The sequence below is a fragment of the Aptenodytes patagonicus genome, chromosome 14, assembly GCF_965638725.1.
Source record: "Aptenodytes patagonicus chromosome 14, bAptPat1.pri.cur, whole genome shotgun sequence".
NCBI classification, from domain to species: domain Eukaryota; kingdom Metazoa; phylum Chordata; class Aves; order Sphenisciformes; family Spheniscidae; genus Aptenodytes; species Aptenodytes patagonicus.
The window spans coordinates 10,124,118-10,151,069 of NC_134962.1; the positions used below are offsets into that span (position 1 = coordinate 10,124,118).

General features: G+C 39.3%; 1 protein-coding gene across 1 annotated transcript in view; it reads right to left on the reverse strand.

Annotated features, from left to right (window-relative positions):
- Nucleotides 1-26,494, reverse strand: part of ARFGEF2 (ARF guanine nucleotide exchange factor 2) — a 38,850-nt gene extending 12,356 nt beyond the window's left edge. The window contains exons 1-23 of the mRNA XM_076351630.1: nt 26,274-26,494; nt 17,233-17,263; nt 16,310-16,433; nt 15,433-15,579; nt 14,389-14,568; nt 13,742-13,961; nt 12,979-13,050; nt 12,510-12,658; nt 11,963-12,093; nt 11,209-11,443; nt 10,842-10,941; nt 10,476-10,615; nt 9,253-9,361; nt 8,556-8,757; nt 7,663-7,774; nt 6,865-7,070; nt 5,866-5,950; nt 5,604-5,775; nt 4,281-4,432; nt 3,966-4,094; nt 3,422-3,580; nt 2,121-2,268; nt 1,075-1,174 (exon numbers count right to left, since the gene is read on the reverse strand). Of these exons, the coding sequence (XP_076207745.1) occupies nt 1,075-1,174; nt 2,121-2,268; nt 3,422-3,580; nt 3,966-4,094; nt 4,281-4,432; nt 5,604-5,775; nt 5,866-5,950; nt 6,865-7,070; nt 7,663-7,774; nt 8,556-8,757; nt 9,253-9,361; nt 10,476-10,615; nt 10,842-10,941; nt 11,209-11,443; nt 11,963-12,093; nt 12,510-12,658; nt 12,979-13,050; nt 13,742-13,961; nt 14,389-14,568; nt 15,433-15,579; nt 16,310-16,433; nt 17,233-17,263; nt 26,274-26,412 (3,242 nt within the window). The 5' untranslated portion in view covers nt 26,413-26,494. The remainder of the gene's footprint in view (nt 1-1,074; nt 1,175-2,120; nt 2,269-3,421; nt 3,581-3,965; nt 4,095-4,280; nt 4,433-5,603; nt 5,776-5,865; nt 5,951-6,864; nt 7,071-7,662; nt 7,775-8,555; nt 8,758-9,252; nt 9,362-10,475; nt 10,616-10,841; nt 10,942-11,208; nt 11,444-11,962; nt 12,094-12,509; nt 12,659-12,978; nt 13,051-13,741; nt 13,962-14,388; nt 14,569-15,432; nt 15,580-16,309; nt 16,434-17,232; nt 17,264-26,273) is intronic.
- Between the last annotated feature and the right edge of the window lie 458 nt (nt 26,495-26,952).

Genomic DNA, 26,952 nt, shown 5'->3' on the forward strand with positions numbered 1-26,952 from the left:
GCTCACATTTTTATCCAGGGCAAGGAGTGCTGGAACACTCATTTGGGTGACAGCATGTTAAACTTCATAGGGTGAATAAAAAGACATTAAGAAAGCTTTGCTGCAAGACTTTACTGCATGCCAGCCACCTGCTTGATCTTTACACAGTTCAAGAATACACTAAGTTGTGGCCGTCAAAACAGATAACAGAAAGACTATGGATGCACCATTGTCCCTTCTTCCCCTTCAGTTGTTCAGAGTCTTGACAGGACTTCAGACCACTGGTCGTGGTTCATACAGAACACTGATAAGTGGAGAATGTTCCCAAATCTTTTAGACTTTGATATGGTAATAGCCACATTTATGTTACAATAAATACCACAAGTCTGAATGTATGATTCTACCGGCTTGCCCAATAGTTTGAATAATTATAAAAAAGTCCCCTTCCAACACATGGCTTATGATAGAAGCATCTCTTCAGACAACACTTTAGAAGGACAGATGAGGAAGATAATGATTTGGACAAGAATGCAGTGACTAATGAATAAAGAGCTGACAAACAGCAACTAAAGAAATGCTGAAATACTGAAGTTCACAAGACCAAAGAAAATTGCATGATTTAATAGACCAAGGGCATTTATTAATTTTGGATACCTGTCCTGTTCAGGCTAAATCAATGAAAAAGAGAAAAAAAAGAAACCCAAATACACAGAATACACACACACAAGTTAGAGACAATTATCAGACAGACTTGTAAAACAAAAATAGCCAAGTACTGTAATACCAACCTAATTCTGGTCTTTGCTGGCTTATTCCAAAGAAAAGGTGTAAAAACACATGCATACACACAGCACCCCTTCTCACAATGCACTACATTAGTTATACCGCTATTTAATGACAGTCTTTCTTTTGCAAATATTACGTGCCTAAAGAGATACACTTATTGGGTCCAGAGAAAGCACCTAAGTATCAGCATCTTTCTCACAAGAGAAATAGGCTTCAAGAGCAAAAGTCCCTGTCAGAGTCTGCAAATAAAGTGAGGATGGTCAGGAACTTCAACTCACATTTTCCCCAGAAAGATTATATTCTCAGTACCTGTCTACTGCTACCACTACACTCTGTGAACTGGTCTCTCCCACGGACTCTTGAATGCTCGCCATATGCCGTTTATCAGCTCCACTTCCAATGAGGTTACCTGCAATAAAAGCCATTAAAACCCAGTATTTAACATCATGAAATTGTGACTTTATATTAACCCCAACTTTATACAAGTAGACAAAGACAAGTGACTACTGCTTCCAATTAGCTTGTAATTTACATGGAGCAGATGGTGCCTTTGCCAGATCTGTGCCAGATTATTACAAAATCAAACATCCAGTTGAAGTATGTTTTTTTCCCCTCCCTTAGGGCACTGTGTTTTGACCATCACGTTTATTAAGTTAAGATGATGTAATGCTGTTAATAAAAGCTGGAAATGATACAATATTATTTAAAAATATTAACTCTAAATCAGATACAAGTAGTTAATGCTGGGCACAGTTCTGTTATATTCAGCATCATCGTCGTGTATACCATCAACTCCAGAGTATTTTCAAATTAAAAGGTTTCCCTGATGGTTTTCCAAAGATTAAGGCAACTTGCCTTGTCCCTCTCTAATTTACAGCTTAAAATCTAAGGTTTGTTTCCTACACATAATGCAGGAACAATAGGAACTGGAACAGCAAGCCCAACATGCAGAGATAAGAAATTCCTTTGGAAAACCAATTATCAATCATTGAAACATCTGTTAGTTCCTAAAGATAAATGGCTTATGTTTTTACTATTAAAAACAGAGCGTAAAAACAAAGAACTGATAATACTGGTAACAAAACCATGACTTAGTAAGTATGGCAAAAGTTTTGGTAACATGTTCCAGCAAATAAATCTGGAGGAGTTCTGTTAAATAGCTTAACCCAATTACGAAGTTAGAACATATTTGGTAATTACTAATACATCTTGAAATATACAGTTCAATTTTTAAGTTTCATTAATCCAATATAGCTTCCTCTGGAAGCAAGTAAATATATTTTAATATCTTACAACACAGCTTTCTTAGCCATCATATTTCACTTATATGTGAAGTCCAAAATTATTAACCTTACCTAATCCCAGGCCCATAAACTCTTCCCCTCCAGATGCATAGCCTTTAATGCTTCCTTCCCTTTCACGCCCAGAGCCAGATAAATACCGAGTTTTCACTCCAGTTCCTATAAGTTGTGCTAGTTCCAGCTGGCTAATACATTTCAAGATCTAAAACCAAAAGATATTTAAACATTGTGTTTCTGGACACCATTATCTTTTTATTCCTAACATATTTATATTTAATATTTATAGCCTTCCCAGGTTCTCTAACCTTTAAAACAACTTTGACAATGGTAACGGTTTTGATGTAGCTGAAACATTACCAATACAACTGGAAATAAAGTTGAGTGATTCATTCAAGATCACCAGCTGCCACGAATCATTCCAATATGAGAAAAAATAAACAGTACCCAAAAATCTAACTTGGATCTCTAACTACTAGAGGAAACCTTTTTATTACTTCTCACAGCATCAACCTTCAAAACTATAAACAACTTGAGCTGATCTTCTAGAGAGTTCATTGTCCCAGAGAGATGAAAAGACTGAATTATTGCAGCTACCACTTTGAGTAACGATGTTCCAACATAGACAGTGAAAATGCCAGAATTGTGCCTTGCCATCAGCACAAAATTGACACTCTCTTCTTTCTTACTCCCCCACTGCAACATCCCTTGGACTGGCACAAGCATTTGTGAGGGTATGCTGTAAGCCGGGTCCAAGTAATTTGTCAGCTAGAGAACCTTTTGGCTCATATTATCACGTAGCCAAAGACTATTGCCAGAGAACGTAATGCAGCAGGAATGCAAAGGGACAGCACAGATTTAAATCTGATTAAAGAGCTCCTGCAAAATATGCTTTAAGAAAATACATATGATCCCGATAGCCTTAATTTTTCATGTGATCATGGTATAAGTGTTGCCAAACACTGCACAGACAAGTCTGGACCTGTGAACTAGAATATTTTTGTTTACATGAACAAGAATGCAATGGTTTCTGTACAGAATTCCCTGAAGTCAAATAAGATCTTAATATGGTTTTAATTCCATATCAAAAGCACCTACAAAAATTACAATACTGGTCACACAGTGTCTATAGGGTCTGCCAAAAAAATGCAGTGCATTATTTTATATACATACATACACACACATATATAAAAAAACCACCAACAAAATAATGCACTTGCATCCACATTTTAAACAGGTTTCTGACACATGCTGGCAGCTAATGCAGTTACTAAAGACTGAAAGTAGTAGAAGAACAAAATCCTGCAAGTTTTCAGAGGACAACACAGTTGCACTATTTAAACTAATCAAGTTTTTACCTCATGCCAAGAGTTCCCAAGATAGTTGCCATCTGTGTGAGTGACAGTAATAAGTGTCTTAATGGTATCTATGTTCTTCTGTTTCATTTCTGTAATACTGGAACTGGCAGTCAACAAGGAAAAACGAGCAAGGGCCTGTACATAAGCATCTCGTTCAAGCTACAAGACAGAGAAACAAGCATCGTAATTAAGTCCCTTGAAGAGCTACAGAAAGCTACTTGTCCAGCATGCCTACACAATTTTTCTTCTATGTATAATTGACACTATTAGAGCACTTTCCAGCTGAAGGAGAGCTGGAAGTTTGCAAGTTAGCAAACGCTCTTATTAGAAGATTCAGCAATAAAAGGAAAGCAGAGCTGAAGAAAAGCTTGACGATATCAAGATCTTAAAACAAACTAAAACGAGATGGTAATATTTTATTTTACCATTTCAAGAAAGTAGATGAGACACTTCATTTTCTATGCATAAGTTGTCTGTAATTCTTCATCTCCCTCCCAGAGCCTACACTGCCCTTAGCAAGACCCATGCTAAGTCTTATACAAACCTGCATTCCAAAGATACAGGCTATTCTAATTGCACATCGTATTCCTTCCAAACAAAGGGATGCAACTTCTGTGTCATCACAGTTCTGCAAGCCAACACTGTAAGCTGCCAGCAATGGAGTCCATACAAGCTAAAAAAAGGAAGAAGCTAAGTTCAGAAGTCTATTAGGATTTTAGCCCAAAACACTAGGTAACTGAAACCAAATATATGCAAGGAGTCCATCTGTTGCATTACCTAACTCTTCAGAGTAATTTTCCACTTTTTTCCATGCTTAAAACTCTTAGCAATGAAGAGACAAGGAGAACTTCACACTCACTTTGAACATGGGTCTGACATGATCCAGATGAGTGGCACTAGTAAAAGAAGCCTTTGCATGGCTTACGGCCTCCATGAGGGCTTTAGCTGTTTTAGCCATTTGTTCCATCTCCAAGTTGTACAACAACCTCCGCTGCTTCTCATTAGCTACACCTAAGGGGAACACAACAGTTGCACTGGTTTCTTTTTTATAAGAGCATATTCCATGTCTTTGCGTTGAGCATCACAAAATGTTAAATAAAAGGTATTGCAAATGAAATCTAAAGATAAAAGTCTTCCAGAATGTTAGAATTCAGGAGGCTGTCATAGTTTGCAAGCAGGGAACTCCAGCACTAAAACCCACCCCCCAACTTAAGACTTTATTCTATACAAAATAACTAATTCAGCCCTTTTTTATAGCTACATATTATGACCTAATAATTGGAAGTCAGAGAGGCATACTCTGTTAAGTCACTCTGCCTGTAAAAATGGATGGAAAATCCTTCATCTTCTTAGGCTGACATCCTCAAAACAAAACTAGCCCTCACCAACTTGACAAATAAATTAATAACTTCGTGTTTCTTTATCCTTATACTAAAGGTTGCAACTTCAATTTTCAAGCAAGTTAATTTCGTTCCTATTTTGACCCAGGAAACCTGCAAACAGCATAGAAAACACTGAAAAAACCACTATGCTGAAGATTCAGAATTCACTAATTTAAATTAATACCAGCTATTCTGAGTAAAAGCAGAGTACAGCTGGGGATACTGGATTCTAGTGTACACTACACACAGAAGTCCTCATTTGGTCTAGATGAGGATAGGTGACTACAGATCATGACAAACTTTCTGATCTCTCTCTTTTTCAAACATTATCACAAGGACTGTGGCACTTACCAGCCTCTGAACTATGACATGCTACTGACAGGCAGACAAAAAAAGCCAACCCAAAACAAAACCCCACCTGTTGTCTAGCCTGTAAAAACAAGAAGTTAACTCAAAGTGCCGCCTTCAGTTATTCTATCATTTTCTCCTCACACTTCTATTTAAAAAAAAAAAAAACACAACAACACAGAAAACCCCAAACCAAATCTAGTTTCTAGTGCCTCTTTGCAACGGTGCCAGATGCACTTAAACAGCTATGTTTCCATCACAGAAGTAGCAGTATTAAAGTAATAACTGAGCCAGTTTCATTCCAAGTATCTGTATTAGCTATTCTAGATGTAATTTATGTATTGCACAGAGATGTTATCAAAAAAGAGATCTGAACTCCACTATGCCATCCTGAAAGTTACTGCAATAGTTCAGGAGCACTGTGGTCTTTCCAGTTTCTAGTTCCTTCTTACTTGGTTTACTACACTTGGTTGTAATTGCGTATTCTTTTGTCTCTTTCATTGCAATCTTCTTTCCTTCTATTTCTTCATAGATTGTGGATAAATACTCTACTGGCAGGTCTTTACTGTCATTGATTCCTCGATTCATTTTAATGTATTGCTCCTTTGTCATTTTATTTTTTACCTGTAAAAAAGAATGGAAGTTGGATGTCAGATTTTGAATGCAAGTTCCAGGAAAATTTGAACTTCTACAAGTTTGCTTTTTAATTTCTACCTGTGGACTGTGCAAGTCTGTGGTCAGCATTATAATAGAGTATGCCAAAACATAGGCAGTGTCAGCACTAGCAAATAGTGTTTGCCTAAGAGAGGAAAAAAACAAAACAGGTTTTTAGAGCCCTAGTTCCTCAATCCATTAGCTCTATTTCTACATGCAAGAAAAATACCCAGCAACCAAAGAGCTAACAGAGCCTAAAATTAGTCTTTAGAAACGCATGAAGCCCCAAGTGTTTTAAAATGCAAATAAAAAGGGAAAAAAAAAATATAAAAGCATCTTCTTCATAGTGTTGAAAACTAGCTATGACTGGAATTTTCAAGTACATTCCCAAAAGATTATATATTATCCTCCTTTGGATAATCCTACAAAAGCTAAAGAACAGCTTATTTTTGACTCCCAGGGTTTCATAAAGAATTATACAAAACCAGTCCAGTGATGCACCAACTGGACTAAGGAATGGGAGCCAATTAAGCCTGGACACATAGCTAAACTTCAATGCTAGTTTATTACATTAGAAACAATAGCAACACTGCCTACTTGATGTCAACTAACATATGTACATTTTGTTCAACATCTAACGGGCAAGCAAAAACGTGTAACATCTTATTAGCTATTTTTGCCATGTATTTTTAATTTTAGCAGTTGCTACTGCTTATTACTGTTGTTTACGCTTGACTGATCTACATTTGTTTAAAAACAGAACAGCTAAGACAGAGACAATTTAACATACTTAAGGCTTCCCTCTTCCAATAATTCCTTCTAGCAAGTATTTGGGATTTAATAAAATGCCAGCATCAGTATACTTTCGAACCAAAGTTTCCGTTTTGCCTAGCTGCTGAAGAGGTTCAGCACCAATACCAGGAACAAGATCTGCTCCTCACTCAAGCCTGTAGACATTCCTGACCTGATACATGAGTGTGAGTTGCACCTGGCCCCTAAGGGCCACAAACAATACAGCCATTCTTCAGGCACTTATCCAATACAAAGGTTTTGAATTACCGTTGGTTGCATTCAATATATCTAGCAGCAAACTTCTCCATTAATCTGTCAATCTTCTGAGCTTCACCTGGTAGACGAAAACCTTCCAGAAATATACGTAGAGCAGAGACAAAGTCTTTTCCACAGAAATCAAGCTGGTCTACATAGGCATACATCACTTCCTTGTTAAACTTGTTGCTTTCCCCAAGGAAGTCCCCTACTTGAGTCTAAAAACACAAGAGACAGTTACTACTGTGTAATCCAACTGCCAGCTTTGCAAGAGAGTTTATAGTACAAGAATTGCACAGCTGTCAGTTTTGTAAGACTGATACACTTCACTGAGCGGGCAGAGCAACCGTTAGAGGGATGACAAGAAACCAGTGTCATTAGAAATGGCTTTAGTCTGCATATTCTTGCTTCCCTCACTTCCCAAGGCAAGATCTGCATTACTGTAGAGCCAAGGAAAGCTGAACTGTACCCAGTTTCACATACAGTAGAGAATGCTTTGCCACTGCAGTACATCATAGTCCTTTACTGGCAAGATACCGCTAATGCGGGTACAGATAAAATGCATGTTCCCATTTATGGGGAATCCCTTCAGCACTTTATTGTGAACACAGCTACTTTACTAAAAAGCCTGGGACAGCAAGTAAATAGAAAGTAGCACTGGTATTAAGTACCTTCGTTAGAACCCTTACACTTTCAGTTATCTATTAATGAAATATGAACTAAAGAGAGAGTGCATACAGACATCAGAAGACAGGGGAGAAGATGATAGGGGCAAGAGTATTAATTATCTTATGTCGTATGTAGTCTTACAGAACAGAGGCGTTCTTCTTGGTGCAAAAACTGTGCAATGTCCTCTGCTGTAGTGCCAAGCATTCCCTGCTCCTGTAGATATTGTATTCCTCTCTTTGGTTTTTTATTGAACCTATTCAGTCAAAAACATGGGGAAATTGAGGCATACGATTGAAAAATATGACAGCTATAAAATTTTTTTTTTTTTTAACAGTTTTACAGAGCCCTTCTAAACCAAAGATTCTGTGCTGTAGCTCTATGTCTTTTTTTCTCCTTAGAACAAAGTCAATGAATACGCAACAAATATATTAACTACATCACACCATAGGCTACATCTCATAAGGTACATTCAGTTGCCGATAAGCTTAAAAGTTATTGCTGGAAAACTCACTTAAAAACTGACCCTTCTGAAATATTAAAAATTAGAGAATTTCCACGAAATGTTAAAAATGTTGCTGTTCAAGATCTTTTTATAGCATTTACAGACATAAAGGTCTCCAAATTAATGAAAAAGAAGTAAAGCATAGCTGGACAATGATTTAATTCTCCAAACTCTATTTCAATAAAAGACAACAAATGGTGTAAGAGCTGTAAGACAACATTAAGCCTACCTGCTCAAATCAATTTCTCCATAGGTACACACACACTTTCCTCTCTTGTGCGGCTGAACCAGCACAAAGGAAAGCTGTGAAACCACCCTCTACTCCACCCAAGATTTTACTGAATTCCTTTTAACTACCATAGCCTCCAGTATTAGCTTTTGACAACAGCAGGCAAGAGTCTTCAGCATTAGGATCAATTTGTAAGTGTCCCTACAGGTATGACTGTGTAAGACCATAAGAAACAATATGGTTGTACACATAGGTTTGTTTTTTAACTAGTGAACTTTTATTTTCCTGTCATACTGGACTTACAGTTCTATCCCATGTTCAATTATTTCCTTTTGTTGCTTGATGACTTCAAATTGCTCAGGATCATCTGGGACAGCAGTCTGGGTACCAACACTTCCAACTCCTGATGACACAGTGGAGTCCAAGGAACTGACACTACTTCGTCTCCCTCCACTCTCAAGGCATTTACCTTCAGCCATTTCCTGTTCAGATGGTTTATATGAACCTATTTATAAACAGGGCAAGACTTAAGTTATCCTGTTCAGTCAAAAAGCTTATAGTTATAAAACTTTTTAGTAGAAATTCATTACTCAATATTCTTATTTTACCACATATACTTTTTGCAGTCTATACTACGTGAAGATACTATATTGATGCAATTCTAAAATAATCCAACAAAAGGCAGAAGAGCAGCCACAGTTATGGAGACATTCTTGCACTTCAACTTAGTAACTACAAGATTTGTCACATGTCTTGATCTACGTAAGCCAGCTTTTATAGTGTAGACAATGGCCTGGCTAAAGCTCTTATTTGAACCAGACACTTGGAGAGTCAGTTACTGCAACAGCATTAACAATTGTTTGTAAAATACTTCATTCGTATGAACAAATAGTTATGTAAAAACCTAGCATCCACACTTCTGAATAGCTTCTAAACACTGAATAAACACAAGGACAAACTTATTAAACAAATTAGTCTCTCCATAAGGAAACAATCTTACCCAAGCTAGCCTGATGATTGGGGTTCACATAAAGGTCTTTGCTCCATTCTACCATACATTTTAAAATAGAAACCAAACATTCAAGTCCTTTTTTCCTCAGGCTTAGTTCCTAAAAAATGAACAAAAAAACTCAATAAAAAAGACACCAAAACCCCGAACCAATATATCTATATCCACAAGTTTTTAGAAGGCATTACATCACACCATTCAAATCTTAAAGTTTGTCAGTTAGGGGGAAATCTATCGGTTATACAAAGTTTTTGCCCCTTGACTATTTAGGTTGGATACATCCAGGCCAAAAGTAACCATAACCAGACTGACACCAGAACACATTCCAGCTGCTTTAAGCAGATGGTCTATTGACAACTGGTGAGTACAACCAAGGGGCAATAAACACCAAATCCTAAATGCAGCCCCTTTGTTATATGAATGATTATGACCATCCAGAAGCCTCTATAGTGTCAGATCTCTCCACAAGCAAGACAAGTGTCTTGCTATCTTAGCTGTACAGTAAAGAGTTCTATTCAAAATCTGAAACAAAGATCTCCTGGTTTTTACTTCCATTTTCTGGTCAAAGGACCACGGGGAAAAAAAATAAAATAAAAATCAAGCAAGCATTGATACAATTCTAATCAAGGGTGTGAGGTGCATTCAGTTCCGAAACCAACACTGGCACCAAGTTCACTTCAGCCCTGAAAGCCATTAGGCTGGGCTAGAAAAACAGTGCTATAGGCAAGGCCAATGTCAGAAATATCTGCTCTTGCTGAAAGCAGTCTGTACTCCACCCTCCCTCTAAGGACTGGGAAAGTATAGTTTTAAAAATAAAATACTTGTGGTGGAGATATGGCATAAGAAGTTTGTACAAAACAAACACAAGATGAAGGTACTGCTGGTTCATAAGCCCCAGAAGGAAAGTCATTTGAGCAAGGCAGAAGAAGGCTCATTTGATTCTCTCTCCCATGGCAGACCAACAAAAGAGCCCAGAACAAGCCTAGTGTCACAATACAAATATGCAGCAAAATCATCAAGTAAATTAATCATACTGCTTCAGCACCCAATTGCAAATGAGCTAACTAATAAAAAGTAAGTAACATCAGTAGGTTACAGACAACACAAACCACTGGAAGTATCAATAACAATGCAGAGATAGCATCATTTATGAAAAAAATAGAGCACCATTTATGAAAAAAATAGTACTTTATCTTCAAAGCTGTTTTTCTTACCTGTAAAGGTGTCATTCCCAACTCATGCCCACTTCGTCCCTGTGCGATTTTGGACAAATCATTTACAAGGCGTTCAAATATATTAGCAGCGTTTAAATCACAGTCATAGTTAACATAAATATCCACTACACACTGGGCATCTTGAAAATAAAAGAAAGTGCAAGTATTAGGATTCAGTCTAACAGCATTTTTAAAAGGAATTGGCCAGTTGGAACAGGCAGTGGGGATGAATCCAGACATTTAACCCAAGCACTATGGGATCAAATTCAATTTTTTATACTTAAACATTATATGCGGCATTTGTCTTCAAAATACTTTTCATCAGCTGCCACAGGAAGTGACTGCTTTTCACAACAATGGAAATACCTGCACAAATTCTAGTTAAAGTCTGAATCACCATCCATTTGTGTTCAAAGGAGCTTGAAGAAGTCTCTAGAATATTCAGGAAGATCTCTTTGAAGAACACCTGCAAAATAAATGAGGTAAAGGACTTGCTGATCTGAAACTTATTAGAACCATGTCAAATCTACAAATTCATTTCTATTCAGTAATTTCTCTTAAAGAGAGTATCATCTCATGCATATTAGAATTTGAATACAGTAGTAATATACTAGTTTAGTAAGCAAACAAAACTAAGACATTAACTTCTAAGTTCCAGCTGTCTTTTTATCATAGCAGTATTTTTATTTGAGAACTAGAGCGTCATACAAATGATAGATAAAAAGTCTCTCACCTCAATCTGCATTTTTAAATGGGTCTTAAAATTTGAAAGCAGCGTGAGAAAGATGGCAAGAGAGAGCTCAAATACATCAGGAACAGAAGAGACTCCATTTTTAGATAGCGCTACACAAAGATATTGCTTGATTGCATTGATGAACATTTCATGTGTCCTGAAAACTGGACCAGCATTCTGCAGTACTGAGAGAAGAAGCTGGAGAGACACTATCTTAGAACGCAATTCATGGGATCTAGAAAAAATTCAACATTAAATATATTTTTATTGTATTTCTGAATACATACTTCTATTCAACATGAGCACTGTAGCATTTCTTCCACATCAAGAAGTGACTGCTATTTTAATTCATTTCAATGTGAGGGGTAGGAGGGGTGGAAGACAGCCTGCAAGTGATTTTGGACAATATCTACCATCTTAATTTGGAGATTTTGCAGGAGTATTAACATCTTCGACTAGGACAATAGATGCAACTCAGTGCTACTAAGAAGCATTCCCCCACTCCATCAAAAGCTTCACAAATACTACAGTCAAGGCCACTTCAATTGATAAGAATAAACCCATTACACAAAAAAAACCCTCAAGTATTAAATTTTTAATAATTTGAAGCAAGTTTCAATCCTAGATTCACCAAGCTAACTGAAACAAGGGCCTGACAGGTGAATTTTGAATACCTGCTTTACTATACAGCAGCTACTTAACTGTCTCCAAAAGCTACCTGAAGAGGACAGTGTAATAAATACAGTCTCATTACTTGGGATCTGGTGGTCCATCACCGAGTGGTTTCATGGAGAGCTTGCACAATGACCTGAACACAAGGAAGGCATCCTTTTGTAGAACATGGGAAAATTTGGCAGCAGTTTGATGTCCACATACATCTGTTTCCTTGAGAGCAAGAAACACAACATTAGATCCTCAGTGAGACAAAGTAGCAGAGCAATTAGGAAGATTCCACAGCGCCTCTGAGAATTAGCTACAGATTAAGAAAATGGTACATTTGGCAAAATTTAAACTAAACCTAGACAGGACTACAAATGATCTGGATCTTTTCACACATGTTGACTGACTCTTCCCCTCTGCCCCCACCCTGTATTAAAATACAACTAACATAATCAATTTTAGAACAGCTGTTTTACAATGTCTACTTAAATTGCAGTTACTGCTTCCTTTTCGAACCTGAGCAGAACACATACATTAAAGCTTCTGTCCCTTCCCTCCCCAAAATCCCACTGTTTTAGTTGGCATGATAAAAACATTTCTCCTTTCCTAAATATACATTAGCATCCAGTGAAGTTATTTACCAGATTATCAGTGGAGGAAACAGATTGCCCGTCATCTGGAATCCCGTTTGTTTGTACATTTTCATTACTAGAGCCAGAAAGAGTAATATCTGCAGTCTCTGATGCAGGTAGAGCCTTAACTGTTTCTGTTACCTGCTTTTCTTCAGCCACTAAAGGGGAAAAAGGAAAACTGATTAAAATCACCCATTGAGCTTTTTTATCCCATGACTTTGTGATGGGATGGGATCCCATGACTCTACAGCCAAGTGGGACAGAAGCGGCACTGGTTAACTAGAAAGTTTCTCAGCTACCAGCAAAAGAAGAATATTGCAAGACAATAAAAAACTGTTCTTACGGCCTTAGTAGGTGTTGTTGAGAAGATACTTAGTAACAAAAAAAAAAAAACCAACAACTTCCACACTTTTATAGTCACAAGAATGAAAGTTTGGCGATACACATGCATTTATTTTACTTCAGAAGATTTTGCTACCTTTCACAGCTGACTTGACCACATCTTCCAAGATGCCTTTAACCATTTCCTTTCCTCCATCAGTTGTTTCCTCTAACGAAACACACAGAGATAATTTTGAATTTAGTACTTAGTTTAGGAAGATAAAAAGGAGAAACACGACAGAGGCAGAAGGATTAGAAGTCATGATTTTCTTTAGTAGTTCTCCTCTAAAGCCATTTCCAAGAAGTCACACAAAAATACTCATTGATGTTATTTCCATTGTTTAAATCAAAGCACTGATATTTTTCATGCAGTGATTTTGTCATTTGTATTTATCAACTGTTCAAACTTCTAGTTTTGGAATATCCTACGTTCCTAATTTGGATACAGTATATGAAGACCTTATCATAAGCATAATACACATTATTTTTACCACAGGACTTCAACTACCTCAAAGTGATTCTGTCACGTCCCATGATTATTCTCTTCCTTTCCTTCCCCTTTATCAACCTAATCAAGTCAAATCCCATTATAATTCTATATACATAAACTATATATAGTTTTACTAAGAATTCTAGGGAATTCCCGAGAATTCTAGGGAAAACGTGAGCCTTTCTTCAACAGTTATAAAGTTGCAGACAGAAGCTAAGGATGGCCTGTATATTCTGAGTAACTACTGAGAAAATCCAAGCATGATGTGAGCCAATAACCCCAGTCACTTCTCCCCAAAACAGCCTAAAAAAGCATTTTCCAATAGAAACACTGTAACTGAAAGCAACAGACACAACCTAGTCTTGTTCACCTGATGCTGGAAGAGTCAGATCCTGCTCCAACTTCATGTCTCTGTTTTCTGCCCTCTCAGGCTCACCGTTCGTTAATTCCACACTTACAGGAGCAGTGGTTTTGCCGTCCTGATAGCTGTGCTTTAACTGACCAATCTTCGGAGACCTGGTCACCACTTGAATTGCAGGAGACTGGGATTTTTGCTGATTTGTTTTTTCTACTTCTCTGGATTCTTGTATCTTGAAAAACCAATATGAAAAAGTTAATCTAGGCACAAAACATGATAAGGGAAAACAGATGTCTATGATGACTGATGTTCCTTTGTGAATTCACATGTTAACAAGAAAGAAACAGTGAAAAATATAACCACTTGGCCAGACAAATTAAAAAGATGCATTTCAAGCTTATTTTAAAAGCATCCCATCATTTGTTTATACAAAGCCATTTGGCAGTAACTACAGTCTGAAACCTTGTTATCAGCAATAAGCTTCATTTTATTTTTAATTAGTCAGTATGCTTCACTACAGGATTTGACAGTTTTTTTAAATTACAAGTCAATAAATATCCAATTACAATGACAGACCCATTAAAAGTAATAATAAAAAAGTTTCCTGTTCATGTGTCAAGCCTAAACATTTGATATGAGCAAAAGTAATAGTTACATACAGCTTGATTTTCCATCCGTGTAAAAATGACATTTAACATCTGCGTAAGGGTAGCTTTGGCAGTTGTCTGATTAATAAGATTTTTACTGGCCAGATAGATGTTGTAACAGGTTCTAACAGTCTGAAGAATTGTTCCTTCATGAATTTCTATATACGGAGACGTTACTGCAGTGAGAAGAGCCTGAAAAAGTCCATAACACAGTAAAAAATGAAATCTAAGCAAGTAGGCAGCAATACACTTCATGCAGGTCTTCCACAATAATCAGTGGATTTGTTATGAAACACATATCTGTTTATAAGATGTTATAAGGAACTTCTAGTTCTCTGAAACGACCTTTCAAATTAAAGAAAGTAACAGAACTTCCACACATCTCTGTTCTCTCCTGAGCTGTTAAAGTGTTTTATCACAACTAGTTTTCCACTAAGGGAGATATTCCGCCTCCAAACGAAGCAGTTATTATATTCTATAGCTTCATTTCTATGAAAGGGCCAATTGGTCTACACTGCCATCAAATTAGATTACTAAATGGTTCACCAACTTCCAGCCTCAGCTACGTTAACCCAAGTAGATTTCATAACCAGAACACACACCACTGGTGCTACTATGCCTTAACATATACTGCAGATCTCTGGAAAAATGGACATAAGAGCAGACAGGCTAGAGCAGCAGGCCATGATACTGCATCACAGTTACAGCGCCTTCAGTTGAAGGCTGATGCGGCCTAATGAATGTGGGCATTACTAGCCTAGAAGATGAACATCGAGCTGTCTGCAAGATGAAGTATCCAGGCCATGGCTCATCCCAGAAAGAAGGACAAACATTTATAAAGTATTCCCTTATGTTCTGCTTCACCAAGAGGAAATACATTTCACATACCAATTCTGACCTGGTGACAGCCTCCCTAAATTCAATGACACATCTAACAGTGTAAGAAATGGAGAAACTGGGCCCTAAATAGTACTTTGCATTAATTTTTTCCAGTTACAAAATCAAAGTCAAAGAAAGCAAAATTAATACTGCACCAAAATGAACCAAATAAAATACCTTAATTATCTGCAGTTGTACTCCTTCATCTGTTTGAGGACCCTGAAAGCAATTGCAAATGGTTTCAACTATTCGGTCAATCAGTCTTTTTCCAGGAGCTCCACTGTCTGGAGCATTGCCAGTGATATGTCCATATGCAATGAGTTTCTAGGTAGAAAGAATGCAGGTTAGACAACCATATATTGTTACGTAAAATACAGTTAAGTACAGCATAAAAAGGGGGTTTTAGACAGCATACCTCACAACCAGTTTTAACACAAAAATTTAACACTATCAATAGTCTGGCTACCAAATACTTGGACTGTTCACTATATCTGTTTTGTCTAGATGTGTAAGTGATACACAAGCTTTTTCCACCCAAATCATTTCTTCCTACCATAACCAGACAAAGGTTTTTAACATCAATCTTTGGATCTATTCACAACAGAAAGGTTCTGCCCAAATAGTTAGTTGAGATTAAGTTGCATTTGTTTTTTCTGTAAGAATCTAAGGACGAACAAGGCAGAAGGATTCCAGAGTCTGACCTCCCATCATGTCAGCACTACAAGAAACACCATGGTACATACTCCTTTTAGAGCACCACAGGTGAAACATCTTTACTGAATAATGTAAGCATTCATGAGCTTCAGTAAAGGCTTGCTTCACTATAAAACCACACACACATTTCTGACTTTGACAAGACACACTTTCAGCCAAGTCTGATGATAACCTATTTTGCACAGTATGTGCATCTAGGTAGCCATAGTGGGTATCTGCACAGCTGTATGTTCTCAGGACAGTATTACTTCTTCACTCTAGGAATGCCAACAGCACACAAGATTTTTGTAACTGCACGTTTCTCCATTTCACTCTGTCCAAGTTTAAACAGAACACTTACCTGTAAACAATCCAGTGAAGTACTGACAATGCGTGGAGACTTTGACTGGCAGGCCAGTTCAAACGGAAGGAAATATTTATCTGCTTCAATGAAGTTTGCTTTTGGTGGAGCAGCAGTGCCTTCTCTAGGTCAGATAAGAAGAGTTATTAATTTTTCTAAACATGTATATCACAGCAAACTATGCTTTCTCCTTTTCTAAATTTAAAGCTGAATGGTACATACAAATATAATGCAAGTTTCTCTCACATACTTTCTTAAAGAAAGTTCAATTTTCTTTAAAAATCACACAAAAAAAACCACTTTACATTTACTTATATTGCATCTGATCTTTTTCGCCTTTCGTCAACTTAACTCTTCCCTCACTACACTCCAACACTGTTGCACTACCTGAAATACTGGGCAACTCCTACACAGCTTCATGATAAATATATCAAAGTTATTCTGAATTAAACAGTGCCCATATGAGGAATACTAAGCAGAGAGAAACACATTTGGGGGCTCATTTTAAATCATAGCACAGTGCTGGAAAAGTGTTTTAAAATTTGGATTTAAGTAATATTTAAATTGGTATTCTTGATCTAGGTAGTTAAGAGCATAAACTATCAAACAGAGGATACCTACTACTCTTTATGATTTCCCATCAGGCTATATTAAGCCCAGTAAAAGGAAGTGAAAAGCTAGCACCTTTTAGAAGTTTTGCAATTTCTTCATAGTGAAACTCAGAGGCAGTTATGGCTTGAGTACCCATAACCACAAACATTGTGTAATTGGAACACATGGGCCATATCATGTTTTTGGCAGAGAGGTATGTGACTGGGTATTCACAAACTCACTGCCATAATGTATATACACTCTTACATTTCCACTATCAAATTATTCCACTTGCTGTTTTCTGGCATAGTTTACAGCAATTAATGATTTACCTTTGCTTTTCCAGCTCCGTTTTTATTTCATCTGGAAGAAAGAAAAAAAAATTCAAAACAACACCCAACATACCTTATCATTATCAATAACACAAATAAGGAAAATGTAATAAAGCAAAGCTGTTTCAAACCAGAAGTGCCACACTTCAGTATTTGCTATTCCTTTGCTGTGACATCTTCAGCTTCATAGACTGTAGACAGTTACACTGTTTATTGGAAGGCATACCTCTCAACTTCTACATGAAAAAGCTAATTTTTCCAAACATTCTTAACAAAAGGTATCTTTAGAAAATACAGGTATAGTATGCAATTTTTATTCAAGAGCAAGTCTACATCAGAGAGAGCTCAGGTCTGCAGAAGTGTTTAAGCCACTGCATAAACCATTAGTTCAATGCATCAGACCTTCCTGTTAACTACAATGCTGGTTAGCCTGCTTTTGTTAAACATCACAATATGACATCAGCTGAACAAACAAACTCCCAGAGATAAGAAATCTTAAACGCATGCTGTCATTTTGCCAGCAGAGCTTTATTTTTTTTTTTTAAATTACACTTCTAGGGAGCTTTTCATAAAATTAAATACAGGGAAAAAAGTTTCTCTCTCATTTCCATTGTATACAGCAGCAAATCCCAAAGATCCTAGCATGGCTTTTTGAGGATTTCTAATGTTATCATCATGATGCACAATACAGACCAGAACTGCACTACACCAGTGTCCTGGTTTCAGCTGGGATAGAGTTTATTTTCTTCCTAGTAGCTGGCATAGTGCTGTGTTTTGCATTTAGGATGAGAATAATGTTGATAACGCACCGATGTTTTAGTTGTTGCTAAGCAGTGCTTACACTAGTCAAGGACTTTTCAGCTTCCCATGCTCTGCCAGCAAGGAGGTGCACAAGAAGCTGGGAGGGGGCACAGCCAGGACAGCTGACCCCAACTGGCCAAAGGGCTATTCCATACCATGTGCCATCATGCTCAGTACATAAACTGGGGAAAGCTGGCCAGGGGGGCCGCTGCTCGGGGACTGGCTGGGCATCAGTCGGCAGGTGGTGAGCAATTGCACTGTGCATCACTTGCTTTGTATATTTTTTTATTATTATTGTTGTTATTAGTAGTAGTATTTTATTTTATTTCAATTATTAAACTGTTTTTATTTCAACCCACAAGTTTTCTCACTTTTACTCTTCCGATTCTCTCCCCCATCCCACCAGTGGGGTGGTGGCGGGGAGAGTGAGCGAGCAGCTGTGCGGTGCTCTGTTGCCTGCTGAGGTTAAAGCACAACAACCAGACACAGCATAAGCACATACTGTGAACGCTGACAAAAAAATATCAAAAATAGCACACACAGTAAGGCTACACAGCTACAATCATTTGTAATACCACGTGGAATCCTGTCCATCCCACCCTATCTCACCTGCCTGCAAATTATCATGCCCACAAAACTTGTTTCAATTGCGAAGTTACCAGAAATGGATCATTCACTCAATACTTGTTCTCCACAACTCCAGAGAGGCACCATTGTTTGGGATTAGATGTTCAGAGTTCAGATGATTTCAGTGCTGTTCGTGAACCTCAATAATTTCTTCTGTCTCAGAAGCATCAATACACAAAACCTACTAATGAACAAGGACTGCAACAAACAAATATTACAGTTTTTGCACTGTCCTATTGTTCAATGACTGTTACAAGAATTAATCCTTGCAGAGTATGCCTATTTTGTAACATTACTACCCCTATTTTATAGAGAAAACGGAAGCAAAACATGGAGGAAAACTGTACAACTACAAGCTGTGAGTGATAAGCTACATACAGGACTGGGACTTGTTATTCTGTCTGCCATACTCTCTCATTAATGCCAACACAGTCAGCAGTCAAGTAAGAAGCAGTCTGACATCCATTAGCAATAAATGGTGTAACAAGAACTGAAGGAACATTATCCACCCTACAGTCAACAGAAGAATAGACCACATCAAAATTGAAGAGTCACAGGCCCACAATATGTCATGGCTCTGTTCAGAAGCCCACCATTTTCTAATCAGGTCCATCATGCAAACAACCATGCCTGGTAGTTTTAAAGGAGAGAGAATTTTCACTCACCGGTATTGCACAAGCCAGCAGCAAGGCAACAAGCTGAGCCAAGCGCATAGCCCCAGTGACTGGGATTTCAGAATTAGAAGTAACTTTGCAGCTCTGCTACAGTGCAAACCCAGCGTCGTCATCTCCTAATACTTCAGGCTTTAACTGATAAGGGGAGTCAACAGAACGGAGACTGTTGATAAGAAATAACCAAGGTTTCCCATGCCAAACAGACAGACAACGTAAATCCTAACACAGCACCACTTCTTGGATCACTGTTTTCTTCATTCCGGTGTCTAGTTGGTTTATCAACAAGATGGCTAGTCAGTTCAATTCAGCAAAATTTGAATTCAGTCCTCTTGATTTTATTAATTTCTCCATCTTTAACACCACATTATGATCCACAGAGCTACCGAGAACAACATACGCTAAAGGACCCACCAATTTATTGTGTCCCTATTTAATCCGTCTTATTATTAGAGCACTGTATTCCTGTCACCTACAGAACTGGCTGCTTAAAACAGAGTTTTCTGGGCAGCTTTACATGTTCAGAACGCTTAGTCCTGCCTCCAGGTCTTGGCAGAGAAAGGCATATTTTAGCTATAGCCAGAATCCCAAGTACAGCAGGATGCCAGGGTGGTCAGCTATAACACAGTTAATGCTGTATTTCAGACACCCTGTAGAACTAGGCTTTACAGGGTTTTTTTAATGATTGGGAATACTCAACACACTCTGAACTAAGTTTATTTTTACAAAGCAGAAAGACTGTCCAAGTTAGCCAAGTGGTCCTCCTTGCACTAAAAATTAAAATTTGTCTCATTTAAAAAAAAGGCTTCCTTGATTTGATAATGTTTTGGTCAAGTCAGACTAGACACCTTTTGAATACCTCACAGGTATTTCTATAGCACATGAAATAGAAAGCTATTTTACATATAAAAGGGTTGCTGCAAATTTTTTTCCCCATTGACAGATCAATAAAGTGACTATCATCAGAGATACAATAAAAAAGAAAATCCATATTTGATACATTTAGCTCAGTGAATGTGAGTTTTCTTTAGGTGCTTCCTTGTTTGCACACTTACCCAATTCCCACTCCTCCTGAGCAGCTGCCACTTCAGAAGTTGTGGACAAGCCTAACTTTTGTGATCTGAGTTGAAACTGAAACCTGTTCAATGCCCACTAGTCTGGCTAGCCTATTACTCAAAACTTGTCTCAGTTTGTCTAGTTCAATTTTGGCACCCTTCTTCCCATTGCACCCAGCTGCTGGCAGAAGGAAAACTGAATGTCATACATACCATCTTCTTTCCGTCATACTATTTTGTGGGAGGTGGACAGGGAGGGCTTGTTGGGGGATCCCTTGGAGCGGGGAGTCCAAAATAAAAATTCCTCACCTAAAAACTGTTTGTTAAAAAAAATTTCAAACTACAGTAAGAATATTATAGCAATGAGTCCACCCAAGAAAATAAAGAGGTTATTTTGTAAAATTTAATACCTTACAAGAAAAAAAGTTTCATTGTTGGGATATGTTATTCTCAGCTACAGAAGTGCTCACTTCCATATTTAGTGTGTAACCAAGTAATGCTATTTTTTTCTGAATCTCTACATCCTACTGAAATAATTTCTCTTTCTTTCAGAGAGATCACTTTCCCCCATACTGTTTGTTAGCAAAGCAGCACAGCAAAAAAAGTTTTGAAACGAAACTTCATAAAGATTTTAGCCTTAAGGATGCATGATCATGTCCATCTTTACTGATAGTTACATATTTTTCCCATGCAAGATCTAATGTAAGAATAGCATCCCATATTAGAGCAACGACAATTTCACTCTCAGAAATACTCCATAAATTTAAAATAAATAAATCTAACCAAGGCCTGACCAAGTTCCCCACAATTTTATTATATAAAGGCTTTTCTAAAGCCATATAAAAACATCTGCACCACAACAGTATTTTAATAAATAATGCTGGCAGAAAAGAATAAATGAAAGGACAAAAGCAAGTTACAGGCACGCCTCTGCTACTGATTGCATCAAAATAGTTTGGAAATCTCCATATCTGAAGCGCTCATTTGGTGGTCTGACCACCAAAAGTGAGTGAAACAGAAATTGTTACCTAATTGAAGTCTGTTGCCATGAACAGCTTGCCAAGCCCCGACCAGGCACAGCCAGCTTCCAGAAACATACTGCCACTGTCACTCTCCTCCTCCAGTCACAGGATTAAGAGGCACAGCTCAATTCCCTTCCACAGCTACAGAACACAGTCTGAATTTTGGTCAATGTCTGGTCATCACAGCACAACACTGACCCCTCACTTGGTGCTTTCGGTACTAGAGCTGCCTGGTACTTTCAAGGCCAGAATGTATCGGCATACATTGCATCCACTTCATTCAGAGACATCTTCAACTCTGGGCACTACGTGTGCTGCCCACTCAACGCAAGCCTTTCAGCATTCCTATCAGGCAACACAACCGGAATAACAAGCAAGGCCTTGCAGCAATTTCTTCCAGAGCTTCTGGCCATAATAAAAGCAGGATGAAGCTCATGCTGAGAGCAACTACTGTTCTATATTAGATGGATGGTTTAAGTCTGCTTGTATTGAAAGCTATGTATTAAAGTGGAGGAAATAATTGCCTGCCTGCATCCTATGTTAATATACAGCCAAGTTTGTCTCAGTGGAAGCAAACTAGTTCCTGTGCAGAAAATGGCATAGCTTGTGTTAGCCCAAGGACACGAGCAATGTCTTTCCATAGCTTGTCAGAACACCAGACAGCAATGCCAATACAAACACATGGAGCAGCAGCAAAAGCTTCCCTCCCCCAGCCCAGTAAAGTCTACTGCATTGCCTAATTCCAGGCTGCTTTAAACTTAAATCAAAAAAACCAACACCCCGCATTTATTGATTCTATCGATCTACAGAGAACCCTTTAGAAAACGCTGCCATAATGAAGCAAGACTATCTCCTCTTTGCCCCAGCGTTCTCAAAACATGCTAGCCAAGAGGCTACTAAACTAAGAAACGCAAACTTCTTTTAGACATCCGTCATTTATACCCAGACACTTCCTAAACATACAACTAGATTCTTAAGTGAAGGCATGGTTTAAGAGATTTTTTTTTTTAAACTCATTAACAAGCTAACTAAACAAATTCTGTTTACAAAGCCTCAAAGATATGTACGTGGAGGTGCCTAGGCAATCAAAGAAGGTCACATAACCAGGTTTGCTGCACAGTATGCCATTAAAAACAGTCCTAATAGGGCAAGAGTAATAGTTTATATGAGAAATCCAAGTGCACAAGTATAGCATTAGACCAATATGAACTGCTGTGATACATACCGTCTGTGTTCCACTGTAAATTTTTCAGGACAGAGATTATTTCAGTAGATTTACTAAGAACCATGTGTACCTAGAGCTCCATGTAAATGCTTATTAAGCAACTATTTTTATACAATACACTGGCTGTCTGTTGAAAACAAGTTTTCTTGAAAACACAGTTTTCTAAAGCAGAGCAGAACAGCTTCTCTGTTTAAAAACCACCATTTCTCCCAATCTCTCCTGGGGCTTACTGGCACTAAGAGTACAGGATACAACCATTACACCTACTGATGAAGCAAAAGACTGAATGAAGGAATCTATTCAAGCTCTGCTTACTCAAAATTAACACTGTATATTTCAAAGGAAGAGGTGGACAGAGGAAAAAAAAAAACCACCAAACCCAAAAACACACCACTGAGAACTGATTTTGTTCCTTTTCTTCCACACTTCTTGTGTTTACGTCCTATTTGAGCCTGTTTACTTCTCATTTCTACAAAGTCATGAAGATATTTTGCAGTCCAAAACTGCACAGTATTAGTCCAGTGAAAGGTATATTACTCAGAAAGGAAGAGAAAAAAGGGTAAGAACAGTTTAAAATTAGAACGATTAAAATGATTAGTTGCCAACAATGTGCGCTCGCAGCCCAGAAGGCCAATCGTATCCTGGGCTGCATCAAAAGCAGCGTGGCCAGCAGGTCGAGGGAGGTGACTGCCCCTCTACTCCGCTCTGGTGAGACCCCCCCCGGAGTACTGCGTCCAACTCTGGAGCCCTCAGCATAAGACAGACACGGACCTGTTGGAGCAGGTCCAGAAAAGGGCCATGAAAGTGATCAGGGGGATGGAACAGCTCTCCTATGAAGGAAGGCTGAGAGAGTTGGGGTTGTTCAGCCTAGAGGAGAGAAGGCTTCGGGGAGACCTTATTGCAGCCTTTCAATACTTAAAGGAGGTTTATGAAAAAGATGGCAGCAGACTTTTTAGCTGAGCCTGTTGTGACAGGACAAGGGGGAATGGCTTCAAACTAAAGGGGGGTAGATTTAGACTAGATGTAAGGAAGAATGGACTAGATGACCTTTAGAGGTCCCTTCCAACCCAAACTATTCTACGATTCTATGATTAGAACAGATTAAAATTAGAATGAAAGAATACCTATATTTCGTACACAAGAATGACAGCAATTTTCAGTAGTAATTTACTTAAGTTCTCAGGAGTTGAACACATTCAAAACAATAAAGAACTCATGTAAAAGAAAACAAGAGCATCATTCCCACAGTTAGAAATACATTTCTCTGTCTCACCAAACAAAAAATTTAAAGCACATGTAATTAACAGAAACACTACTGCAGTAACACTACAGCAGAAATTGTAGAAATAGTTGCAGGTTAATTTATATTAGGTAGTTGTAGGATACACCAGTTCCTCTCTATTTAGATAAAAGATGCATCATAGATTTCCCTAGTACCAAGAGCAGATATCATTTACACGTGACCCGTGCCTGTGTTGACTAGTTTATAAATGGTACAATATCTCAAGACTCCATTAAAAAGACCATTGTATAAATAAGACTGCACTGCAAATGGAATTTAGTAAGAGGCAGAAAGGGATTATTTGAAGTATGTCACAGAGAAAAGAAAAAAAGAAGACAACAGCTGACACAGTTACCAGTTTCATGAAGTTAACTTTACATTTCTCAAACTGAATTAATTTTACTCAGAGTTAACTGGACTTTTTTTTATTATTATTCAAAACACTGAAGCTTCTTTCATCCATAACAGTTTGTATAGATTACAAAGTTTGGCCTGAATTCCTCAGACTGCAAGTAATGTTCTTCCCACGTTTCCTAGCATGTTTACTATTGCACAGGGCTTGATAATTAAGCTAACACTTTTGAAACTGAAGTCACAGTCTCAGTTAATATAAAGTATAAGCTTAATTAAACTTAAGTATATGTAAATAAACCTGATTTTTTCATCTGAGTAAAAAAGAGCTTAACCTAAACAGAATAAAGTTTGGGGAAAAAAAAAACATGTGTAAATAAAAGAAACCACATTCATGTTGGCAACTTAAAATGATGCAACAACATTCACCAAATATAATAGAGATCCTTTAGTACAGTAATCAAGGCCCTGCTAGGGCAGGACAGTTAGGCAACAGAAGGTTATCTATTCATGCCGACCTCTGCTTTAGCCCAGGGAAGCACATGGACTTCTTTTTCCAAGAAAGATTAGCAAAAAAGCGTCCATCGTCACAGGCATTAACTACCCTCAAATGTACTGTACCTTAAAATATGTATGCATAGAATAGTTCTAATCCAACATGCAAATGCTAATAGGTGGCTATTGCACAATACCCCTCTCCCAAAATCGCAATCTTTGATGTGTCAGCAAACATAAAGACCTTCACTAGTAATCTTTCAAAAAAGTTCCCTTTCTCACCCTCTAAATATATTTACATAGCAGCAAAACAGGTTCCCAGTCCTGTCAGTGGGTTGGGTGCGTGCTGGGGAAGAAATCAGGAAAAGGAAGTAAGTAGGAAAGTAGTCTCTAACTGCTGGGGCACACGTGTTATACTATTGCTCACAACGTCAACCTCAAATAATAATAAAAAATACCCTTCTACCTGGTTACCTTTCTCTGGATATACTATCACTACAGTTAGCTCCTACAAATTTCTTGAAGATAAGGATTGTGGGAAGGAAGATAAAAGTGACAGCTATTTTTCAAGCTTGCTTTCACAGTGCATTGGACAGAACTTGCATCTGCCCAGTTTCCTTACATACTCAACCTGCCTTTTCTTCCGTTCTGGATAAAGTAAGTGTTCCCAAATTAAAGGAAAAACATTGGTGCAAAGCAACCAAAACTGTAAGAGAAATGTTACTCTTGCAAATTAAGAAAGGCCATAGAGAACTCCAACTGTAAGAGCTATACTGCTTTACCCAGCCTATGTTTTCCCCCTTCATGACACACCGTATGTTTTCAGAACTTTAACACAGAGATCTATCATCAGTCTGTACTTGCAGGAGATTTCAGGACCAGTCCACCAACTTCACAAAAAGTACTTTCAGTTCCGCAAGACACCACAGACATTGTGTGTATTTGGCTACACTGCTAACAGTTTTTAGCCCATCCAGCCACGAGTTGGAGATGTCAGAAGAGTACTAGCCCTGGAAGATTTGAGACTCCGCAAGTCGAGGGCCCTAAACTGGCTGTTTCCTAGTTTAAAAGTTCTTAGTTCATTTTCTCAAAATTGGTTCTAAAGTGACAAGCCTGAATCCCTCGTTTCATACAGAGACCAGAACTTAATAAAACAGGTATCTGGCGGTTTGCCCCTCGTATTTGCACGTCTCGTATTAGAGAGAGACCTTTCCCCCCACTCCAAAGTCCCGAGCTCGGCCGACGCCCCAGCCGGCAACCTCGCACCCGGGGGCCCGGGACTCTCTCGCACCCCGCCGGGGATCCGACGTGGCAGAGAACACCACCCGGAGCGGGGGGACGGTAACGCCGCCTCCCGCCCCCGCCGGACCGGGCGAGCAGGGATTCCTTCCCCCACGCCGCCAGCAGTGCCCTCCGTCACCCCCCCGGGCCGGGGAGGGGTCGCGGCTCCCAGCCCGGCGCCCGGCAGCGGCGGGGGAGTGCCGCGGGCCCGGCCGCGCCGGGCGGACTCACCCAGCGCCACCTGGCAGGCTCTCCGCAGCTGTCCGTGCGGGGGCCGCTTCGCCTCCTTCTCCGCCAGGATCTTCTCCAGGGCCCGCGACACAAACATGCTCTTGGTGCGGGCGTCCTGCTCGCGGGCCGGGGGCTGCATGGCGGGGCGGCCCCGCCGCGGGGCAGGAGGGGCTCGCCGGGGCCGGCGCTCAGAGCCTGCGGCCGCGCCGCGGCCCCCTCATCCGGAAGAGACGCACCTCCCTCAGCGGCCGCCACCGCGCCACCGCCACGGCGCCGCCATATTGGCACCGTCACGTGACTGGGGCCACCTCCCCGCCTTCCCGCGGTGACCTCCGACCCCTTCCGCCGTGCCGCTGGCGGGCGGGGCTTGGGGAGGGGGCGGGGCCCGCCGCCTCGCGGGGGCCGGGCCCGGGCCGTGAGGGGAGGAGCTGTCCCGGCAGCGCCGCCGCACCTCGCTGCTGAAAAACGAACCGCTACTGTAATTAAATGAAATTAACGCCGCTTTCGGGCAGCTTCGGGCTTCTGGCCAGCTGCGAAGCCGTTCACGGCGACCAGCGCGCCTCCCTGCGCGGGTGTCGGCAGGCGGGGCCTGCCCTGCATCGCAGCCTCCCCGGGAACGCGGGCTCCGCGCGCCCCGCGCTGCGCTCCGCCCGGCCTTTTCAGAAACACTGGCCCCTTT